This window comes from Dysidea avara, chromosome 5 (assembly GCF_963678975.1).
Source record: "Dysidea avara chromosome 5, odDysAvar1.4, whole genome shotgun sequence".
Classification (NCBI taxonomy): Eukaryota; Metazoa; Porifera; class Demospongiae; order Dictyoceratida; family Dysideidae; genus Dysidea; species Dysidea avara.
This window is the reverse complement of record NC_089276.1, coordinates 5,721,413-5,745,222: the sequence shown is the minus strand read 5'-3', so window position 1 is coordinate 5,745,222 and position 23,810 is coordinate 5,721,413. Positions and strand designations below refer to the sequence as shown.

Here is a 23,810-nt window from a genome sequence, read left to right as displayed (position 1 = left end):
AAAATGCTTAAACAAGTTCATTTGTGGTCGGGAGAACAAAATCTTTCAGGAAGGCACCAACATCATCATTGTCCAAATCCATATTTAGAAACTGTGACACAATGATTTCACACCTAACACAGCAAGTAAGATGAGGTAATTTGTATTAGTATAGAGTTACTTTTGTTGTTGCTCTTCAAAGTTGCTAACATCCTTTCTTCCTACTGGTTCACGTTGACGTACCAAATCTGAGACCTTCGACAAACATGTAGGCCCAAGTAAAATATGCTCAAAATTTTATCCAAAAATGAATTTTGCAAAATTTCACCTATTATGCTCTTCAGTGTTCCTATTATGCTTGCATTATACTCCTAGGTTAGCAACATTTCTTACAATATGCATGTATCTTGAAATATCAGTGAATGCTCTATTAGAGTATTTGACTACAAAGTGACTGTTCTATTAGAGAGTATCGATCTAAGGAACTATGTACAATGCATTTGAGTGCTATTGACTGCTCTATTAGGAAGTATCGATGAAATATCCACCTAATATGCTATATAGCATAACCCTATTATTTATGCTGGCATATATACTGTATAGAGGGAAACTTTGGCAAGGGTAAACTTTGGCGAATAGCAAGTTAAATTGCATTTGGCAAATTCAAGCTCAATCTTTAGCTATAAAGATGCTAATCTCAGGTGCTACGAGTAATTGGCAGATTAAATTTTGGCGAATTTGTATATAAAAAATTGCCCCTGCCAACATTTCTCTCTCTATGTGGTGGTATTTGATGCAGGCCTACAAACATGCAATGCATACAGAGAAAATATTCTTATCACAAACCTCACTGCCTCTGTCTACTATTTCTTGTGGCAGACCAGCCATTGATGCTATGTGACATGCAAAGCTGCTGTTGGAGTGTCCGTTGACCAGTTGGTAGAGAAAGACTAACTCACACCCATCCCTTAAAACTTCCATCATCTGTAAAACAACATTAGTAGCACCAGCATGTGGCAATAATGACTACTTGGGAGAATAGTAACACAAAATACATTAATAGTCATTTTTCTGCATACACTATAATGGAAAATTCAGTTCAACATTTTCAGCTAATTTATAGCTGTTAATGATACAGATTTGCACATGAGTATGCATATTGACTAGTCTTAAGGTGTTCCGTACAGTTCATGTATGGCTCCTATGAAATTACCATAACTCACAAATGGTTTGGGCAAATACACTGTACTTTCTTACTGGATGTAAGCTAACACTAGAGCACACTTTAGTCCAAACCCAACTACTAATTTGCTGCAGGATGTGAGTTATAATTTTTTCCTTTAAACTAGAACTATATAATCTTACAGTTTACACACTAGAGCCTTGATACTTTCATGATACACTATACAAAATACAAACTATTGTGTTTTTATTTTTGTCCTTCTCAATCATCAGACACTCAACTTCCGGTTTGACACTGCCACCAACCTTTCTTTTCACTTCCATGCTATTTGTCACCCGAAGATGCTATCAAAAAACCGCAAGCGCTCTTATTAGCAAAATTACTACAGTAACTCATCCAAAAATTTCATGCCTTTTGGGTGAAAAATGACAGACTAGTTCTATTTTAAACATAAGGGTGTAGAATAGCAAGGGGCGTGCCTGTTGCCTAACACACAGGTCCTAAAAATTCAGTAATAAGCCACAGACTAATTAATAACCTTAATGCATCAATGTAAAAGTAACCTGTTTTACCATGTGAGTTGGGAAGCCTTATGCAAACTGTACAGAGCACTCTTAAACTTTTCAGTAGCTTGCAAACGCTCTATATACTCGGAAAATTCTTACATAGCAACTTTACTACAGCTTTAAATTACTTTACAAGATGCTTGTATACCTTTCACTAGTGAAACAGTGTTGCAAAATTGGGCTTTGTGTGCACTATACTTCAGTGTATACACCCAGGGCTATATACCTTATCAAGTACAACACAGAAATCTACTGGCCAATTCCAGCATTATCACTAATGTCATAAACATTCTTAAAAATGTACACAGAACTGTGTATACACTAGCTGCAAGTGATTACAGAGTTAGGAGCTATAAGCTTTGGTTTCCAAATTTAGTCAAAACTTGCTGCCTTTAATTAAACATTCAGGTAGAGTTTTTCAACTGATGTATAATCATTGACTTTGTCTGGTACCACTGAACTCTAGCTGTTAGATAACACCACATGTAGTCATCACCTGGTATTGTAATAGTGAAGTAGTGGGAAGTAGTTTCTGTTGAGTGACACTATGAAAGTGTGTGGAGACCAGTACTGCTGGACACTGTGTTCCCTTGGATACCCAGTGACGTAGTGAAGCAACTAACAATGATAACCCATCCACCTAGGAATGACAATACACCATCTTAACAATGTGCAAGGGAGGAGGTATAGCTACTTGTCTGACTGGCAGAAACTTGGTATATATATATATATATATACAATAGTCACACAATACATTATATAAACTTGTAAAGAGTAATAGGATGTTCTTTTAGCACACAGCACGGTAGTACTGAACATTAGGGGGTTTGGGATCATGGGTTTTTCTGGCCAAAAATATCACCCCAAACCATCTTCACAATACCATCTTGGCACCTTGGCAGTATTGGTTAGGTATAACAAAGCCCAAAAGTGCCTTCAGTATAGTGCTGTGAACCGGTATGCAAAAAAACGCAAAAAAATCGGTTATTGACCAGTATTGTCTAGGTCAGCCAATTGCTGGTTAAACCACTTGGTAAACCATAAATTATCCCTGCTAACAAGTGTTAACATCATAACATAACCTCAAAGCATGTGTAAATATGTAACTGTTATTGTACAATAGGATGTTGATGGACACTTTGGTACCACCCTAAAGCTTCCAGCAGGCATGTCGAGTATCATTATGTCTGCCAATACTACTGTATCACACAGAAACCAGTTAACTGGTTAACTGCCAGTTATTGGTTACCAGTTAACCAGTTTTGAATATCAAGTTCACAGCTCTATTTCAGTATTACCCTAAATGCTTCCAATAGATTGATACAATTTAATTTCCAATGGAATTTTCTACTGCCTACCTGATGCCTTCAGACAAGCGTAACTCGATAACGGCTAAGCTGACGGACTTGATTTTTTCACTGTTTGACATTGCTTTGTCCTGAGGCATGCCTTTTGGCATACTGCAGTACGTACAATGCACACATCATGGCTTTGTCCTCCTTTGTGTCCCATTTCTTTTTGCTGAAAGCCCAAGATGTCGATTTGCAGTAGCGCGATGCATGGCTTCCCTACATTTATAAATGGGAATCGTCTGTATTTTCCATGGCGACTGGATTGATTGCAGAGGCACTTCCAATACTATTTTTTTTGTTTGTAACGCTGGCTGAAAATAGGTGAAAGTGAAGTAATGGCCACTTCACTTTCGAGACAGTCATTGATAGCTGGGGTGAGATTTCATACGAAAACATTAACTCTGACACCATCCTTTCTTTTGATGCGGTATGCGCAGGTTCACCAGGTATATGTTACCATGTTACAAACAAAGTAAACAAACATTATAGAAAAACAAGTAGGGAAACAAGGTAGGTCGCCTACACCTGCAGATATACTAGTAAACATTTAATCCCTAAGTCAGTCTATATCCATGACTGAATTATGTTCACTAGTATATCTGCAGGTGTAGGTGACCCACCTTCTTTGCCTACTATTTTATAAGCCTGTATTCATTTAAGAAATAAGAACCATAAGGCACTTTGCAACAGCCTTCTGTCAGTTAATACACAGGTCACCCAAAACAATATCTAGCATACTGTAGTTGTAAAAATCTTTCTTTGACAGAAATGTCTATTAAATAGGCAAATATACATAAGTTATAAGCTATGGTTCATTGCTACTTGACCTTCAACATGCTGGATTTTCAGTTGATCTTGTGACAATTGAAGTTGGCTGTCTAGGCCATTTCATGCTAGCGACTATTACAAAGCTTAGCAATGTATGCCATCTACTGAAGAGTACAATATGTTGCATACTTCAGCAGGCAGCTCATGTTACCATCTCCTGTCCATACAGGATATTTATCTGCATCATGAGATGTAGTTGATCTGTTGAAGTGTTGATATAACATGCCATGTATAATTGTTTAGTTTTATAAGTAGCTACAATTTATTATATTTTTGTCTTGCCAGGGTTCCAGTTATTATTACTTTTTAGTAACTTGGTAACCTGAGACTAGACTCCCGACCCCTTGTAATTATATTGTACATGTAATTGTCAAATTATATGATGTTTATCTCTCTATATCTACTCAATTAATTGTTCAAGATTGATCAAACAAATTTTACTGAGCATAAAGATTATATACCTAAATGATGTATAGATAATTATGTACTCACAGTGGCAGTGCCTTTTCCAAACTCATCCAGGATGACAAGTGACCTCTCTGTACTCTCTCGTAATGCTAGTGATATCTACAAAAGATTACAAAGTACTAGTACATTAACATGTGTAATTTACACTAGCTGAGTGTGATACAACACAGTCACATACAAGCACAGCAAGCACACACCACATATACAAATCACATAATAGACACATTAGATCTAGTGTTATTGTATTCTAAAAGACTCATTTGTACCTGGTTTAGGTCTATCATGAATGTGGACAAGGCCACAGAGACAGTCTCTCTGGTATGGATCCTGGTGAATATCTGATCCACCATTCCAATAGTGGCTGCTTCAGCTGGTACATAACTACCAATATGTCCTAGGAACACTATCAGCCCAATCTGAAGAGTAGGAAGGAAACACACTGTGCGTATTACGCCTGTACACACACACATATATACACACAAAGCTAAAGCCTACAGCAGCCGTTTGAAACACACTTATTTCCACCCAGCAAAGCATCACTGGGATTCCTGTGCACCACTCTGGCACTTGCCTTGTGTAGGAAAATCCTCCTGGGGCAGGGCTAGTAACCCGCAGGAGGACTGTCCAGGTTTCATGTAGTCCACAACGGCCCCAACATTGCTAAACAAGACAAGGATATTTGGGCATTTGCTTCCCCAGTAAACACCAGGAATCCATATATCCATTGATGGGTGGGGTACTTCACCAGTTGACACCAAGCCACCAGGTCCCCAATGTATGATAACCACAGTGACATCACAAGACAAAATGGCTGTGCTATTGTGGGGACTTTAGGGTGCATATAGTACAAGCACATAAAAAAATAAATTTTCAACTGTTATGACCCTACTGTACATGTGCATTTCCAATATGGTGTTTTGAGCACAGTAGGGATATAACACTTCTTATTGTTTTACTGTGATTTAATATCGTGCACTACTCCAGTTTGTTTCAGTACTTTTTATCGATGTGCTTTGGTCCCTACTCTAGTTGAAAATTCCAAAATTTTTGTGTACTTGTTTGTTAACTTTTTTTGTAAAATAAAATTAGTATGACTGGTATAACACATCAAAAGAAAGAAATGTTGCCGTGCACCCCAGCTATTAATTATCGTATGAAAAGTGAATTATCCATTATGCTTTGTTGTCAGCTATGTTCAACCCGTTACATGGCATAACAAATCAAGAACTGTTCGAAAAGCAACTCTGCAATCAAAGTAGCCACTATGAAAAATGTGGGCGGTTTCTGTTACGAAAGGAAGCCATCACGTGCTACCACCAAATTGACACTTTTCACTACCAGTAAAGATGAATGAGACACAAAGGAGGACACTGGTAAGTCCGCATTGTACGTACTGTGGTGCATCAAAATTTTGCATCGTCATGGTATGTGTACTGTAGACTTCTTATCTTTATTATCTCCTCGTTCCATAAAAACTACAGACAACATTCAGTTGGAATACTGTGTGCCGAGGACTCTGAAACCCCTACACTAACACAAGCATTTTGTCAATTATGACATCAAATTTTGTCACATTGCAGATATTGTCCATTTACAGCTGAGACTGGAGCAATGTGTGTTTCTTGCTCAGGGAAACAACAACACCAAATTAGCATAACCAGGCAATAAACCTGGAACTTTCGATTACCAGGCTGATTCTCTATAGCTAGTTACTTGGCTATGCACACACACGCACGCACGCACACACACTACACTGCACTCATAAAAAGTACCTGTTTGAGATAGACACTCTTCCCACTGGCATTGGGACCTGTCAGGATCTTCATACGACCATTTTCTAGGTCACAGTAGGTATCATTGGGTACAAATGGACTGACACAGAGTTCTTGCAGTGGATGCCTGCAACAATGAGGTTGTGTAGTATATATGAGTGAATGACTTGTTTGAAGTATATATGTATGACTGGGATATCTACAACACTGTAACCTCTATAATCTGACACCCAATATGGCACTCAAGTAGAAAATTGATGGCTCTAGTGGATAGCAGTGATAGTTTAAAGCATGGATGAGTTACAAACTATTAATTTTTAATTTTGTGAATGTACAGTAGAAGCCTTTCCAATCTGTAATCTGTTTAGTGCACTGAAAAGACATTTTCTGTGCAATACAACTCACCATTCTTGCTAACCTTAAATGACTTTTTGCTACTCATAAAAGATTTTGACAGCAATGAAGACATGCAGGTAATTTGTGCTAGGGTGCTGTCACAAGTGGATGCACCTCAGCAAGATTCAGTGTCTGGAACATGAGTGATATAAAATTAATAGCACTGTACTCACCATTGATGACCATATATATATATATATAGCAGATTAGAAAGGACATGCTAAGGACCATAAAAAGTTTGGGTGTGGCACATGAAAAAATACCACCCAAAAACCAGTTTCGGTTTTCCCTGATGACGATGAGGCAGTTAGGTAAAACAAGCCTTCAGATTGACCCGAAATGTTTCCAACAAGCTGCTACGGAAATTATTAAACGGAATTTTCTAGTAACTGACTGCCTGATGCCTTCAGATAAGAGTAACTTAATAATGGCTAAGGCTATGGCTCGATCTTTTCACTGTTCAATGTCGCTTCAGTTGGACACATGCCTTTTGGCATACCGCAGTATGTACAATGCATTCTTCATGGGCTTACCAGTGTCCTCCTTTGTGTCCCATTCATCTTTGCTGACAGTGAAAGGTGTTTGATTTGGCAGTAGCATGTGGTGGCTTCCCTTCATAACGGAAATCATCTGTATTTTTCATAGTGGCTACTTTGATTTGCAGAGGTACATTTTGAACAGTTCTTGATTTGTACTGCTGTGTAACAGGTTGAACATACGTAACCACAAAGCGTAATGGATACTCTACTATTCAGATGATAATTGATAGCTGGGGTGCGCGGTGCCATTCTTCTTCTGATGCGGTGTGCGTGGGTTCACCAGTCATAATAATTTTATTTTATAAAAGTTCAACTAGAGTAGGGACCATAGCACATCGATAAAAAGTACTTAAACAAGCTGGAGTAGTGCATGATATTAAATCACATTAAAACAATGAAAAGGGTTATATCCCTGCTGTGCATTTCCATTATGGTATCTTGAGCACAGTAGGGATATAACACTTCTTATTGTTTTCCTGTGATTTAATATCGTGCACTACTCTAGCTTGTTTCAGTACTTTTTACCGATGTGCTATGGTCCCTACTCTAGTTGAAAATTTCAATTTTTTGTATACTTGTTGTTAATGGTAAAACAAGAAGGAAGCATGTGAAGTGAGTGACCTACAAGAGACAGATTGAAATTTACTAACATGAATGCCATGGCCAGTATCAAATCATTTTGGCCACATGTATATATATGGTTACCACGCACTCTGGAAGAACTATCTTTGGCAGAGAAAAGCTAAAAAAATGCATCAGTTTAACTTTGTATTGTTGGCAGATTGTGCATTACACACACAGGGACAGGTTTTATGTACGTATAAACAATATGAAATATACATCAGATATATTCACACTATTAAAGCAGTCACATTTGTTCAAGTACCTTCCTTGTTTGATGTGTATCATGATGTCACCAGTAAGCTGTGGCTTACAGTAGTTGTTCTCTTTAGCCAGTGAAGACAGTGCTATCAAACTATGGATGAATCAGTGCAATGGTTACTGTGTGCAGCAGTTTAAATGCTGACTACAATTTGAGGCTGAGCTTATTTTAATCTCATACAGTGGTCTAACATGTACTATTGGCCAGTATCGGCAAGCCTCTTGTTCAGCCCTTAATACTACATCAGTAGTTACCTACCAGTCCAGTTCAGCACAGCAGTCCATTACAGACAGCAATGCTTCAGAATACTCCAAAATGGTGGACTGTAGTCGATGCATTATGGCTGTTTCCTCATCTGTTGGATAGACAGAGAGTAATAATTTTTGTTATCTGGTCACAAGTGTGTTACTGTATTTCATAAGGAAAACCAGCGAAGACTTCACCTGTCTTGTCTTATATTTACTATGATATAATCAATAGTTTTACTGTCAGTGCTTCTCTCTATCTAAAATGCTAAACTGTATCTATTGAACTGTTAAGGTAATGCTCATTTAGCTATCTATCAAATTTGTGATTAACAGATCATGTGTAGAGCTATACACTCAAGTGATATCTTACCAACTATTTCCAACTGAGTGTCTCCCAACATTGTGTCCAGCTCTGTGAAACAGTACACAACATAGTATACCATCCATTCACACACGTGCATACCTTTAGTTCTTTCTGATCGATAGTAAGCCATTCCATGAGAGAAGAACTACCAACACAACAATCACATCACTACCTCTAACACTGTTCACTGGTACATACCACAAACTCCAGCTCATCTACCTCCATCCTCTCAGATCCCTGACTGCACGGGATAGCTAACAAGTACCCCAGCTGTACAAAGAATGAAAGTGATAGCAAATACAAATTTGTAATTGTATACGAAATTACTGCCTGAGTAGTAATGCACCGATTAATCGGTAAATAATTGTAAATTGGTTTATCGGCCAAATTTCAGCAATATCAGTATCGGTAATTATTAGCAGATTATTTAGCTGATTAATTTTACTGACCCTGATGCTATTGTTTTCATAAAAATAAGACAAAAATAAAGTTGTAAAATGGCAATTTTATAAAATACTTGTGAAATTTTGGTAAACATAAACATCGGATCGATTATCGGTATTGGCTACTTTGTGAATTTAATATTGGCTAATTGGATAATCGGCAAAATCTCTTATCAGTGCATCACTACCACTGTGTGCCTGAGTGTATTGCTGTGACCTACAAGGGATCCTTCTGGAGCTCTTTATCTTTATGATGTGTCAAGTGATTGCTAGTCATAATTTTGGAAATATATAATCCCTTATATAAACAAATAGTAAACAAAATGAGCTCTTTAGGATACGTATACAATAGTATTATAACAACATAATACATACAAAGTATGTAGAAACTAGAGGAAGATTGCACCTGTGTGTACTTGCACATATATTTGATCACAAGTTTGTGTTATGTGCACATCAACCCCCCTCCCCCCTACAGTGGTATACCTGTGGCAGGTACATGATGTTGCACTCATCAATGTCATCTCCCAATTGATCTAGCTCTTCTCTAGCTACCCTAGTCATCAGGTCAGGTAGACCATGGTAAATACGCTTCTCTACAACAACACGGCAGTCATTACAATAAGACAAACAGTGTATGCATTGCGTATATGGCTCTTACTCTCATCCAACTCCGGGTTGATATTTGGTTGGACCACAAACCGCTGCTGAATCCGTGACTCATCAAAATCAACCTGTAGAAATGAGACAAATCGATTATACTGGTCAACTTTAGGACCACAAGAATGTGTTCTCCTTACAGAGACGTCCTGATTTCAGGAATTCAAGCTGTAACCACCATAATATGTAAAATAAAGCTAGGGAATTTAAGGGGAGCATCAACTAGACTCATACCTTATACAGTTTATTGTGTAGAGAGAAATTCGCTATTATTGTATAACAAAAGGAAGTTAGATAAATTTGGTGAATGAGCAATGGTTCACACATTAAAACTTTCCATACAATAATACACTACACCTATACAACAAACACAAAGTACAAGTACATTCATACACTTACAATTTTACTAATGAGGCTGGCTACTCTGTAGAGCTCATCACTGAATGACTTGGCAATCTGTTAACAGTGTCATCATAGATGCTTTATAGCAGACGATACTACACTACCTTATTGAAGATGGCTATCTCCTTAGGTAGAGTCCTGCACATCTCCCCAATGTGTATAGCATTGTATGTGGTCTGTGTACAGAAGTACAGTATATAAAATATGGATATGATTCTTCTGTGTAGGTTCTCCTACCTTGTATAGAGCTAGCCAGTCACCAATGGATGCTTGTGCTGCGTTCATTCTGACCAGTATCCTCTAAATAAAAGGTCACATATACATTGTGCAGTCTCATTATAATCAATAATGGCAGTGTTGTTTAAGTTCCTCAGTGACTGCTCTATTAGAGTATTTGTGCTTATTATTATGATCACAAAGTAGAGACTGTAACCATTTTGTCCTTTATTTTGAGAAGATATTTCCAGCTACATTGCAGCTTTTGCTCAGAATTTATAGTTATTTTTGTACCTATAAAATTCTTAAATCTGTGATGTCGGTCTGGCCCATGAAACAACCAAATATGGCCTTATTGCTCTATCAATATTTTGGATTGCAAGATACTCTAAAGTTGTGTAGCTAGTCACCACTTTGTGATCCTGTTAATGACCACAAAATACTGGCAAATTATAAAAATCATTACGGAATCAGGAATGGAACAGAGCGGAATGGAATGACTAAACTTCTGTGCTCACTGTCCAATACTGCACCTGCGTATGCTAATTGTACTAGCATTTGTGTATATTAAGTAGGCTGACTAGCTGATGTGAGGCTTATATTGACCTGCTGTTGTTGAAGATCATAGTTGAATTACTCTAACATAACAATTGTTAGTAATATTCTCTAATTAAGCAGTCACTAACTACCATGCATTTTCTTGGGTTCTCCTCTAAATAGTCAGTATTTACGCATTAAAACTAGCTAAGAATACTTGGTGTGATTATTCATAACTAGCTAGTATTAATAGCCATATGTATTCTGACTTTAAATACAGGAGGAGAATCCAGCCAACAATAAACAGAATACTCTGATATTTACATAGCAGTTGGTTACTGAGTATAATACAATAGCTGACCGCTCTATTAATTTGTTTTCAAGTCAATATAGGCTTCAGTTAGTCTTAATATACACAAATGTTAGTAAAGTACAATGATAATATGTAACTGCAAGACCAACAAGGTGCTTGGAGTAGCATAAAAGTTTAGTTATTCCATTCCTGATTCTGGATATATTAAACACTCTAATAGAACAGTCACTGTTTCATGATTCTGTTTTGAATAGTCACATATATTATACCGGAATGTGCCGGATATGTTTGAGGTACTCTTGGAAGGAGGACAGCTGGTCAGCATGTTTGGGTTGTAGTAAGAACTCAATAGTGTCCAGTCTCTGCTGTAATGTGGTTATGTCCTTCAGTGGACGAAGGAACCAGAACCGTAACAGTTTGCTACCAACGGGAGACTTTGTCTTGTAGGCAATTCCTATAACAGTACATACATAAAGTAAATGTATACAGAATATGAATAATAAACTATAAGTATTTTAGATTCAGATAGATACACTGATGTGCACTAACTGATTTGCCGTGTGTTTGAAAATACAAGTAGTAGAAACTGAATACAGATAACAAAAAAATTAATGGCAATTATATATTACCAGTTATACTGTAATTTTCATTGAGAATTTTTCATTGAAGAAGTATGCAGCTGCTAAACGTTGAAGGTGGCTACTACAAGGCTTGTAGAAAGGTCACAGCATTTATAGAGTGACCGACTGAAAAGCTTTAATTCACTGGTTTCCTCTCATCAACAAAAAGTGATGACCGGAACTCTGTTGCCTGTTTGTGCTGCTCACGTGCCCTAACAGCACTTTTTGTCAGTATACCTTTAATACAAATTAAGCTGCTTGGCAGTATTTATAATTCAATATTGTAACATGGATACTAAACAGGGGCAGCCATTATATGAGCTACAGTTAGTAACCAATAAATAGGGTAAACATTCGCATAAGCAGTTGGTTCACAAATTGTGTGATTTTGAACACTTCCAATTTTCATTTACCAGTCATTTTCAACAGGAAAAGTTTAACCATCCATAATAAAACACCTACAAAATTTCCAACTCGTGAATAGCATGATCATTGATTTTATGCAAAAAGTTACCGTATGCTAGAATTACAAACCAAACAACATACCAAATAAAGACAGTCCCTCTTTAGTACCTCCCTTGCCAATCTTGTACACTGATGGATGTAACTCTTTCTGGAATATCTGCAGAGCACTACAATGCATAAAAGTTAAACTAGCAGTTTGTATTGCAAGGGGGTGGATCCAGGAACTGGCAAGTGGAAGGCCACAAACAAGTTCAGATCCTCACCATTAAAAGGGGCAGCCACTCTGAGTAGCTAGTATATAACTAGCTATACAGTCTGTTGTAATTGATGAATGTTTCACTGTTGAATTTTACTATTGTAGAAGGTTGTGAAGTCTTAAAAGCTGCTTAAACACATGCCAAACTATAATTATTTTTAGAGGCGCTTACTATGCACACAAAGACAGTTTGTGTTTGGTTTCATGTGAATTTGTAGTAAAGAGAGGAGATTTATGTCAGCCTTTCAAGCATTCTATTTCAGTATTTCTTGGCTTTACTGGCATCTAAAAGGAGGGGGGAATTTGCTCTAAATGCCAAATGCTGGATCTGCCATTGAATATTTTATTTAGAGGTAAGATATGGTGATGTACACACAACAGAGTTAAAACACTGCTATGGTGTACAGATAATGAAAAAAATTTAAAGCAAATTTATAGTGGAATATTATCACATCTGGCTGTTTATTGCATACATGTGTGACCATGTGTAAAAATTGTGCGGGCTGTATTTAGTACTGTCTGCAAAACTTCATCCCCAAATTTCCCTTACTGGGACTTTACACTGTGTATTTTTTTCTGCATTCTTCACATTTTAGTTACATGTTTCTGACTCCCTGTATTCACAGGCTTTCAGGGATAGCATTCACAGAATAATATTATATGAGCCACAAGTAGTCCTAACAAATTATATCCTTCTGTAGATGCTGTAACAATCATATCTCTTAAGGTTACGGGATACTGTAAACCCCACATGTACAGTATCAATCATTTTTCATGATTAGGGGTTTGATTTTTCTTAATGCATTGTTATCAAATATTTATGCATTCTTAACTTCTCATTAATCAACATGGAATTCAAATGTTGTTATGGAAACATGAGTTGTCCCCCATGCCAATTAATGAAAACTATGAACCAAAAATCAGACCAATGAAGAACCATGAGAACTTACTAACAATTCTAAGGTTTGAAGAACATCACTTGTGAGGGACTGACAAGAGGGTTTGTGAATAATGTGTATAGTTGCTGAAATATGACTACAATTTGGCCTAAAGCAAGACACTGATCACAAAATTAATTTTTAAATTGATATCACAAGCACTAGAAACATTATTTCTAACAAATGGCGTCAGGACCTAGACAAGAAGCTGACTAGTATTCTGTTTATACAAAATGTTAACAACTAGTTTGACAGTCCTGATTTTTGGTTCAGGAAAATATCGCCATTAGTCAGCAAAACTACGCATGCGCTTACAGGTGCGCCAGTTGCTAAGTGTGTTGTTTCTATGTTATCTTGTACTGTTACGTGTGTTTTCTTGTACCTTGTACCTGTCCAGTCAGCATGCTATGATTCTCCCAACAATTTAAGCCTGTTACCAGCTGATACACAACACAACAACACCAAGCCCGCCTTAATTACATAATAAAATTTTTGTTTGACAGTCGCTCAGTATCCCCGTAACCTTAAGGATTTGTAAATGCATACAGTTACTCAACTGTACACATTACACACACATTACACACACATTACACACACATTACCCATTACACACACATTACCTGTAGGAGTTATCATCCACCACCATCAAGTTGTCCCTGTGTAACATACACAATGATTGCATGGTCTCATGTTAGTTTCCTTACAGTGAGAATGACTTCACTGCCAGTATGGGTACCCTCACATTAACTCCCTCCAACTCCACTCCAATCCTCTTCTTGTCCATGTACTTCAGTAGAGCACCAAGTGTCCTCACCTTATGATAATAAACTGCATAATTTCCTAGTACAGTGTGTATTGTAACAGGGAGGTAACTGAAGAATAATTATAGCAATAAGCTGCTTAACATCACTAATTTGAAGCATATACACCATTAGTACTCTCCATTTACACACTCACATACCATACAGGGGTTCTCAAAGGCAATGACTGATGTGATGTATATCTGTCTCTCCTCATCTGTGTAGTGTGCTGGTACCCCGGGAAAATTAGCCAATGATAGAATTCGCCTCTTGGCTGCCTCCAACACTAACACAGTTACAATAGTAACAGCAAAGCAACAGATAGTGTCATCACTTACTGAAGTCAGAGCTAGGTAAGATTTCAACGGATGCCTTGCTTGGCAGGTCCTCATCTGGTGATGGCTGTGCTGCACATGCACATATAATATTATATGTTTTGCAAAAAGTATTATATAAAAATAAGAAGTAAGGAGCTTACATGATACATAGCACAGTTGTAAATGTACATTTTTATGCCTTTTGTCTATAGACTGGTTGCTGGAACAATTATCTATAGTGTGTACCAAGAACATGGGGCAGGTGACTAAGTAGTGTACCACATTGTTCAGTGAAATTTATCTTAGAAGCCATGTGTATAGAAAGACCACCTCTCCATTAAGGCCAGTTGATGAGCTCCCTAACATTGGAATAATATGTGACCGGATTTCACATAACAAGGCTTCCACACACACAAAATCAAACTTACGATTTTACCAGAAATGGATTGCTGGTCTAACACACTATCATATTTCACACTGTACTTCCATCAGCACTGACAAGTCTGGTTTCTGTAGCAGCTTTCTTCCGACCCTGTCAAAGCCACGAGTGTGAGATTGGCACCATTAAATGGCCATGGCTTTGTGATAATGGTGTGTAGTGAGCTGGGACTTCACAGAGAGCTCGCCAATAGTGTTCTCAGTCAATTTGGAGTAATTTGAGGGCCATGGAGGGCCATGGAGAGCCCAAACTTGGCCTCTGGACTCCAATCGCCTTCTTACTTCATTTTATACCCGTATATTAAGACCACCGTCCTCCCCCACCCTCCCACCCTATTACTTCCACCTCTGATATTATTACCCGCTCGAAAAAAGCTGCTCAAAACAGGGCAAATTTTGGGTATCAGAAATGTACACACCCACTCAGTGATAGCTAGTGAACAGATGAACAATTGGTGCAAATTTTGTTTGCACAGCTGTAGGCACTGGGAAGTTATTACACAATGATTCCTTAAAATCGCCATATCTCCTAACAAAGCTTTGTGCGTCGAAGCCTTGTTTTGTCAAATTCAGTCGCATATAGTGAATACGATGGAATTCTTTGCAAAATCAAATGCACTATTCTATAATGTGTGGAATGACAAATAGTCTGTTTTTTTCGTGACAACAGATAGCAGAATAAGCTACACGAAAGCTACCACTGTATATAGTATATTAGCAGCTAAAGGGATAGCTACGTACTATACTTTAGTCATCAAACTCTTCATGTGAAGAATGAGACCATTTCGCCATGTGGTATTAAGAATTCCGCCCCATGAGCCAATTACATTCACACTCATGCTACTAGCCTCTACTATACAAGCACTTGAATTTGGTGGTCAAAAGCTTCACATTGGTATAATCTACAAAAGTTGTCATAAGTGATTTCAGTACTAAATTTTGCACTACTGTTCAGTGTCTACATGTTTGTGACTAGAGCATGACAACATTTATATGTATACATTCTAGGGAACATAGATACATAGTTGTATAGTGTATCATAAAACCATAACACTATGAGGTGTAATATAGCATGTTGTCAACAATTTTACAGTATCAATAGGACTATTTACAACACAGTAACACTTACCATATGAGTGTAATACTTTCTGGAGGTGATCATCTTGTTTACAGCTGGTCAGTATTGTAGTGGGGCCTGTCTGTAGTAGAACTATACAGACAGTAATTATTACATTATATTGTACTACAACAGTAAGATATCTATTGTGCAGTAAGTAGAGTAATACACACACACACACACACACACACACACACACACACACACACACACACACACACACACACACACACACACACACACACACACACACACACACACACACACACACACACGCACACACACACACACACACACACACACACACACACACACACACAGAGCTATATCAGTTATAAAGTTCCCCACATTCTTGATTTTTCCCAGGTTCCCTAAATTCTCTTTGCTATGCTGAATAGAGTCAACACTGCAAAGCTACAGAGCTAGCTAGACTATTACTGAGCTAAATTTAAAAGGAAGCTTTTATCAAAATCTTTGAAACTGACTTAGATCTGAATAATACCAAGCCTGCATACCCATAAACGTCCAGAAACAGATCCATATGGATCATTTACACAAATGTACAAATCTAGTTAGTAGAAAGAAGGATGCCTTTTAGATTCTGAGCACTTAGCTACATAGATGCTTAGTAGTGTAATGCAACAAGTGTTTATATAAAGGTATGCATAACACCATTGTGTGTGAGCAATCTAGGGGGCTCCCCCCCCCCCCCCCCCCAGGAATTTACTTTGAAAATCAGACCTTCTGAGATTGAATACAAGAGTCATTTCACTGGTTCATCACAGTATAATCATTGTTTATTTGACTGTTGCATTAGGGTGACTGCTCTATTAGGATACCTTGAGCTTGAATTTTGTAGTAGAGTTTCTGCCAAATACGGTACCGCTCAAACGTAACGTTACACTCACTCACACCGCACGATTGCAAGTAATTAAAAAACTCACTAATTAAAAATTAAAGGGCGTGGCACCCATTTCCTTCGCGAGTATTCATCCCATACGAAATGGGATGAATACTCGCAAAGGAAACGGGTGCCACGCCCTTTAATTAGCAAGTTCGCAATTGAGCGGTGCGACGTTACATTTGAGCAGTACCGTACATACCACCATTAAACACTAAATCCTGAATGTGTGACTGATTTTAACAGTCTATTAGTGTAGCTACAATAACTAAATATTTTCTTGACTGGTGACTGTTCTATTAGAGTATCTTGTTTATAATGTGCAATTAGGTCCAGGTGACCTCCTTGGGGCAGTGGGTCCCAGGGAAAAATTTCCCAGTTACTATATTCTGTTGGTGGCCCTTCCCTATATGTATATGTTAAAGCATAGCCGCGAGTGCTATATGAAAAATAAAGTACGAGGTACGCGGCAGAGTACTTTATTTTTCATATAGCACGAGCAAGGCTACGCTTTAAATGATTTATGGAACTTTCTAGTCGTGTAACTTCACCATACACTAGGACTCGTAATTAACAAGCGTTGCACGAACTATTAGCAACCTGAACGTACACAAACTAGTTTAACAAAGTAACTCACACGTATTTCACCATAGTTTGGCATGGTAGACGTTCATCGCATCTTTTGCTCGCAACCCACAATCGATTCTATTGTGAGTCACATGGTGAAGTATTTCCGTGATATCTCCAGGACTAGTCCGTTTACATTAACAAACGTAACAGCAACGTTACCATCATTGAAGCATTTAGGTATGTCTATAAAAGCAATCCAGTGGTGGAACTCGTATTGGCTGGGGTGATTGATCACTCAGCGCGGCGAGGCTATCAGCCTTCACCGGCTTGGGTGATTAGTCGTACTGGCGCGAGCCCCGTAGGCTATTAGCCTACACTAAGGCACGTGGGCAACTGTGCTTTATTGCCCACAAAGAGTGCTTTATTGAACGAATAAAGCACCCTTTGCGGTGCAATAAAGCACTCTTTGTGGTCGATGAAACAGTTGGCCGGCTGAGAGTCTACTTTATGAAATTTAAAGTACACTTTTTTCCTTTGATCTTGCCCACGCAAAGTTCTATAAACTATTGTATATATTCAAAGTTATTTAACTGACATCCATTATAGCCATTTCATTGAAACAGTCAAGATACTCTAATAGAGCAGTCAAGTAACCATTCTAATAGAGAGCAGTCAAAGATATATGCTATACATCTAAAAATTAAAGCACAAGATTTAAGTTAGTTCTAATTAGGGCACAGCCACTACCTGCAGTCTTGTGCCATAATAATACTCTGGGATGCTGTGATGCATAGCTTTGAGGGACTATCCAGAAATTGTCTCACTGAGACCAAGTCTTGACAAATAAAGTGAAGGCTGCTATACATATACGCATTCTTAATAGGAAATTGTTCCCAACACACTGATTTCACAGATACAAATTGAAAATTGGTAAAACTATAAAAAGAATGAAGCACTAAGCCATGTCAATATGTATACCTATGCTCAGACAAAAGCAACTAGTAAACATCAGCAGCGGTAGGGCATGAAGAATCACATAAAATACATTTAGCATCACGTTGAATACTCCACCAAAGCAAATTCATTGTAGTTGGTAATTTATTTGTAGAAGAAAGGCTGGTTGAAGACCAGACAACGATCAGTTCCAGGTTTAAAGGAGGTTTTAACTTTAGCAGAATCTGCAAACTAAGAACATGGTCTTCACAGTTGGATATGGTATTATTCAGCAACTGGTTCTTGGTATATTATTGATTTTTTGCGAACCCCCCTCTCCCCAGGAACTAGACTGACTGTGAAAATCAGTTTTGGCTAATTAAATGCAGTGTATTATTACAATATTATGATAATATTATTGTGATATATCATATTTCATTATTATTGTTATGAAACACAAAGTTTATAGTTTTACCTCTGCTAAGATATCCGAAGTCTTCAGTCTCTGCTACATCTGGCATGTAATGCAAGTATGACGTGTCCGCATCATAACAGCTAAATCCCAGCTTATGGCCTTGCCATAGAACACAAGCGGTTACCTGATCAAGACAAACAAATAAGGTGGATTAATTTTACCTGTTTTTAGTTTGTATTTGTAATTACAGGGGAGACAGCATCAGCCAAGGGAGGCTGTTCTTCAGCTGTGCCCTGTGGGTTTGCGCCCTTAGTTTTGTCTTCAAAATTAATGTTACCCTTCATAAACTTCCTTTACCTGTCTCTCTTCCTCGTTGTCTCCATCAATCAATACTTTCCTGTGAATTGAAACATCTTCTTCGTTCAAGGAACCTTCCAGCGATGGAGAAGGTGAATCCATGAATCACGTGATGGATGGCCTCAGGTTGCTAAGTAGTCTCGTGCCCATGCAGCTATTAGCGCGGGCCCGGCTAGGCACGACACTATAGCTAGTTGCTAAAACAGTGATCACATGATTGTTATACATGTGCCTGGCATGTGCAGTAGGACCTCGAACTTGATTATTCGAACCCTCGAGTACCAGTGACTGTTCTATTAGTACAATCTATGTGTTATGGTCTGATTCCTCGGATGATTCACCATCTGGTTGGTACAGAGCAATCGTGACCTATTATCATTGTGATGGCTCCTGTGATCTAGTTTATGATAATGGTGATAGTGAACAGTCTGTGGATCTTCACACTGTGGAATGGTGCTATCAAGAGTTAATAATATGGGAGGGATTCATCAGTATAATATATAGTGCTAACATAACTTTTGGCTCTAACTTCTGCCTTGCAGTTGCCTTATAAATTATGATCCCTATCTCATTTTTAATTTTTTTATGTTTGATATTAAATATTATTGTGTGATAATCATCTATACTGCTTGTTGTCAAAATTTGCTCCCATATTATTAACTCTTGGTGCTATGCAGGCAGATATCGCAAAGTTCATCGTTCTGATAAACCTAATACCCAACCATCAACCTCTACTAGTGCTGCTGCTACTCTACCTAAGATTTGTTATTCATCAATGCATAGAGCAAAGGGTTTTGCTGATGACTTGACTGTCATCTCCAAAGATGTCAAGTCTCAGCAGGCTTTATCGTCACTTGTCCTAAAGGCAATAGACATTTGTTTTGAATTTCAACCTCCAAAGTGTATTTCTCTTTACTTTAATGGTCATCATATGGTTTCCTCTACTGTATTTTCAATGGCAGCTGGGAATACCATTAATATCTGTAATGTGGATTGTACTAAGTTTCTGGGTCGCAGTGTTGGTGTTTCTCCAACTATTGCTCAATCGGTAGCTTCTGCTAACATGAAGCAACAGATTTTACAATTTTTACAATCCGTCGATAAGTGTTCTGTTCGGGGAGAATATAAGATATGGATCTTAAAAAAACTTTGTGTTTTCTGTTCTACATTTTCATTTAGCTGTTGAGAGGCTTACTGTGTCTTCTATTACTTCAGCACAGTCATCAATATTGAAATTCGTGAAAAATTGGTTGAACCTCCCCAGAAATTGCACTCCTGGAACTGTTTTCCACCCGGATGTGTTGGACCTCCCCTTTTTACCACACCTGAAACAATCAGCTAAGCTTTCATACATTCTGGCTATTGAACGGTCAGTTGATCCACTAATTATGGAGCTGCGACATTCTATTCTAGCTAACAGATCTGATATCTCTTCCACTGCATGTCCTTGACTATTTATCTGCTGCTAAGGCTTCAGTTGTCAACATTCACTCTGCAACTTTCAAGAACCATGCACGCCACAACTTACGTCCTGCTCACATTGAATATTGGAAATCAAAACTGGAACCATTGACTGTTCAAAATAAATTTTTAGATATTGTAACTCTGGAGCAAGCTTGTCCTCTGTGGAAGAGATTGATGTATGGCCTCCCTGAAAAACAGCTGTCCTTCCTGCTACGTGCTGGTTGTGACACTCTACCAACCCCTATGAACCTGGCCAGATGGAACATCATTACTGATCCTAGATGTGCTCTTTGTCAGGCTCCTCAACCCACAACAAACCATATTTGGACTGGCTGTCCTGCTGCTCTAGATCAAGGCAGGTATACCTGGAGACATGATTCAGTTTTACAGGTCCTTGTTCATGGGCTCCAACAGCATTTACCTGAAATATTCAAACTTTACGCTGACCTTTCAGGTTATCTTGCTAGTTCCAGCCCCCCTAGTACCATCCCAACTAATCTTTCCTCCACCCTCAGCAGGCCTGACTTGGTACTGGTTTCTAATGATTCCATTTGTTTAATTGTTTGAATTGACAGTACCAACTAATACCCAGCAACATCTTCTTGCTGCTAGAGCTAGAAAGGAAGATCGATATAGCTCCTTGCAATATGACCTCCAGCTTTCTGGGTTAACCGTCAACCTTGTTCCCATTGAAATTGGTTGTTTAGGCCACTTTTTTTGTCAGAAACAATTGCTCAAGTAGCTACTGCTTGTGAAGTGCCAAAGAAAACTGTAAGATCCTTGTTTGAACAGGCAGCTCGCATTGCTGTGTCCTGTTCTTACAGAATTTTTAATTCTAGAGCCTCCCTGGACTGGGATCTTTTAGACCACCGTAGGTAAACTTTAAGTATTACATATATATTTTGGTGTATTGTAATTTAATTTTAGTTAATGTAAGTCTTGCCAGGGCTCCTGTACTGATCCATCAGCACATGGTACCCCTGTGTCTAGGCCCCTGTATGCTTGTAATGTATATTTTGTCTTATTCATTAAGACGTTTATTCTCTTTCTCTCCAGTGACTGTTAGAGTATTTTTATCAGCGGGTTTGTATCATTATTTTAAAAAAGGTACATTAAGGTTTACAGCCTATCTTACCAGTAGATATTACTTAGAACTTAACAATGCATAAATAATTATGAGAATTTAGTCTATCAAAAATTTTCACTTGTAGGCGTAGCTGCTTTGACCACTTCACTGATAAATTAATCCATGAATTAATCACTCGTCTATTATAAATGAATTCTTCCTAATAACTGATCTTGACTCTGACTTCAATAGTTTCAAATTGTGACCTCTAGTTCCAAAAGGGATAGCTATTAGTTGAAAGGATAACAAGTTACATCATACTGTGTCTTCGATAACTCATGCAATGATGACAACTTCAAAGCCTAGCATTTCCTGGTACTCCAAGCTTCTAATACTAGACACCATTATCATTCTGGTTGCTTTTCATTGAATGTTTTCTATATTGTATACCAGTGTTCATTCTAGGACTGTTAGGGGGGGGGGAGCTTTCCCCCCCTAAAATCTCAGACTCACTCCCTAAAATTGTGGGCAACTACTACACTACACTTTGGTTAAGCTGACTTTTAAAGTGACACACAAAACTTATCAAAAATGCTCTCAGATTCAATCTCAGCGTAGTTAATATGTAAAATTTTCCCTGATTAAAATTATGAATGCAACCTTTACTCAGATTCAGTATCAGATCATTTAATTTTTAAAATCCTCCTAATATACAGCTAAAAAAATCCATGCATGTATAATAGTTATGGCCATTCAATATCTGAGAACCCAAGTTTACCCAGTATAATTATAGAAAAAATAGCAAGCTTAACTCTCAAATTTAAATTCAATCTCAGAAAGCGTAATTTGTAAAAAATTCTACTTTCAAATTGGCATGCACAGCCAGCACAAATACCCCCAGATTTAATCTCAGAAAGCCTGATGTTTAAAAATTTTCTTGCTTTGCTTATAACCATGAAATGTTTAATTTCAAGTTTGAATTATTTCTTGGAAGACATCCAACCATGAAGATCTTGTAAGTTGCTAGTGCTTTGTGGTATCATATGTACAATGATGGTCAATTCTGATCATGGTCTCACACAAATTGTGACCCGGTCTGCGAAAAGGGCTCTTATAGCCTTTCCAATTGCATATATATGGTAACCCATAACTTGACTGGTGAATATGGTACAAGCCTACAATTTGGTCACTCAACAACCCTAACCTGGCAGTAGCTGTGGGTGTAATTACATGGTGATAGCTTTAGTAGATTAGGAGTTATGATTAGCCAAACATGGATAATTGGAAAGGCTATAAGAGCCCTTTTCGCAGACCGGGTCACAATAATTGTAGATTCAACACTTGATATGCAGTGCATAATTATATTATTAATAGAATATGTACAGTATACATGAGGTCCACATGGTTGTCCTAGCATTATGTGATCACTACTACACTCATGCTCAAGCTCTATCAACCATAGGATCTGGCTTCACCCAATCACAAAAATCAACACTCGTGAGACAGTCATGTTAACTATTTTATATAGCTACGTAGTTGTGAACTTGGACAACTATATAATAGACTTTCACCTGGTCACCCCCTAAATTCCTGATTCCCCCCCAAAGGAGAAATCCTAGAATAAACACTGATAGACTGTAATAAAGAAGGGACCCTGTATAATCAAGTTACCATATATACGTACTCTACACAAGGACAAACCATTGTTTTATAGAGCTTAGTAAAAGCATATCAGTGGATAAAGTTGGTATATAAAACAGTTCTTTATTATAAACCAATTAATGTTTGCTAATTATTCACCACTGCAGCAGGGTAAGAGTGAAATTTTAAATCCTTATCAACTATGACTGCAAGGTCCTTTCCCTCAGACACTTCCCCCAGAACATTGCCTGCCATTGTATAGGAATGTTTAGGGTTAGTTAGTTTTCCAAAATTAATATTGAATGATATATCCTTGTGGTTCTATTAAGCAGCATATAGCTAGTATTGTATGTTCTATTAGAG

The 23,810-nt window shown here is 37.9% G+C and overlaps 1 protein-coding gene across 1 annotated transcript; it reads right to left on the bottom strand.

Annotated features, from left to right (window-relative positions):
• Positions 1 to 7: 7 nt before the first annotated feature.
• LOC136256565 (mutS protein homolog 5-like) lies at positions 8 to 19,398 on the bottom strand. Its single transcript, XM_066049544.1, has 26 exons — positions 19,277 to 19,398; positions 18,980 to 19,103; positions 16,113 to 16,193; positions 14,567 to 14,635; positions 14,390 to 14,514; positions 14,133 to 14,242; positions 14,049 to 14,084; positions 12,316 to 12,401; positions 11,419 to 11,603; positions 10,321 to 10,383; positions 10,188 to 10,259; positions 10,081 to 10,137; positions 9,683 to 9,755; positions 9,508 to 9,617; positions 8,777 to 8,848; positions 8,678 to 8,723; positions 8,585 to 8,626; positions 8,225 to 8,321; positions 7,970 to 8,059; positions 6,149 to 6,275; positions 4,643 to 4,792; positions 4,401 to 4,475; positions 2,225 to 2,368; positions 826 to 963; positions 161 to 234; positions 8 to 113 (listed from the first exon to the last, which is right to left on the bottom strand). The coding sequence occupies exons 1-26, from the start codon at positions 19,376 to 19,378 to the stop codon at positions 8 to 10; spliced, it is 2,454 nt and encodes an 817-aa protein (XP_065905616.1). The 5' UTR covers positions 19,379 to 19,398.
• Between the last annotated feature and the right edge of the window lie 4,412 nt (positions 19,399 to 23,810).

Coding starts and splice junctions, on each gene's coding strand:
- LOC136256565 (XM_066049544.1), bottom strand. CDS start 19,378: ATGGATTCACCTTCTCCATCGCTGGAAGGTTCCTTGAACGAAGAAGAT. Junction 6,276..7,969: donor ATACACATCAAACAAGGAAG/GTACTTGAACAA, acceptor TCATTGTTGCAG/GCATCCACTGCAAGAACTCT. Junction 114..160: donor TTTGAAGAGCAACAACAAAA/GTAACTCTATAC, acceptor TTGCTGTGTTAG/GTGTGAAATCATTGTGTCAC.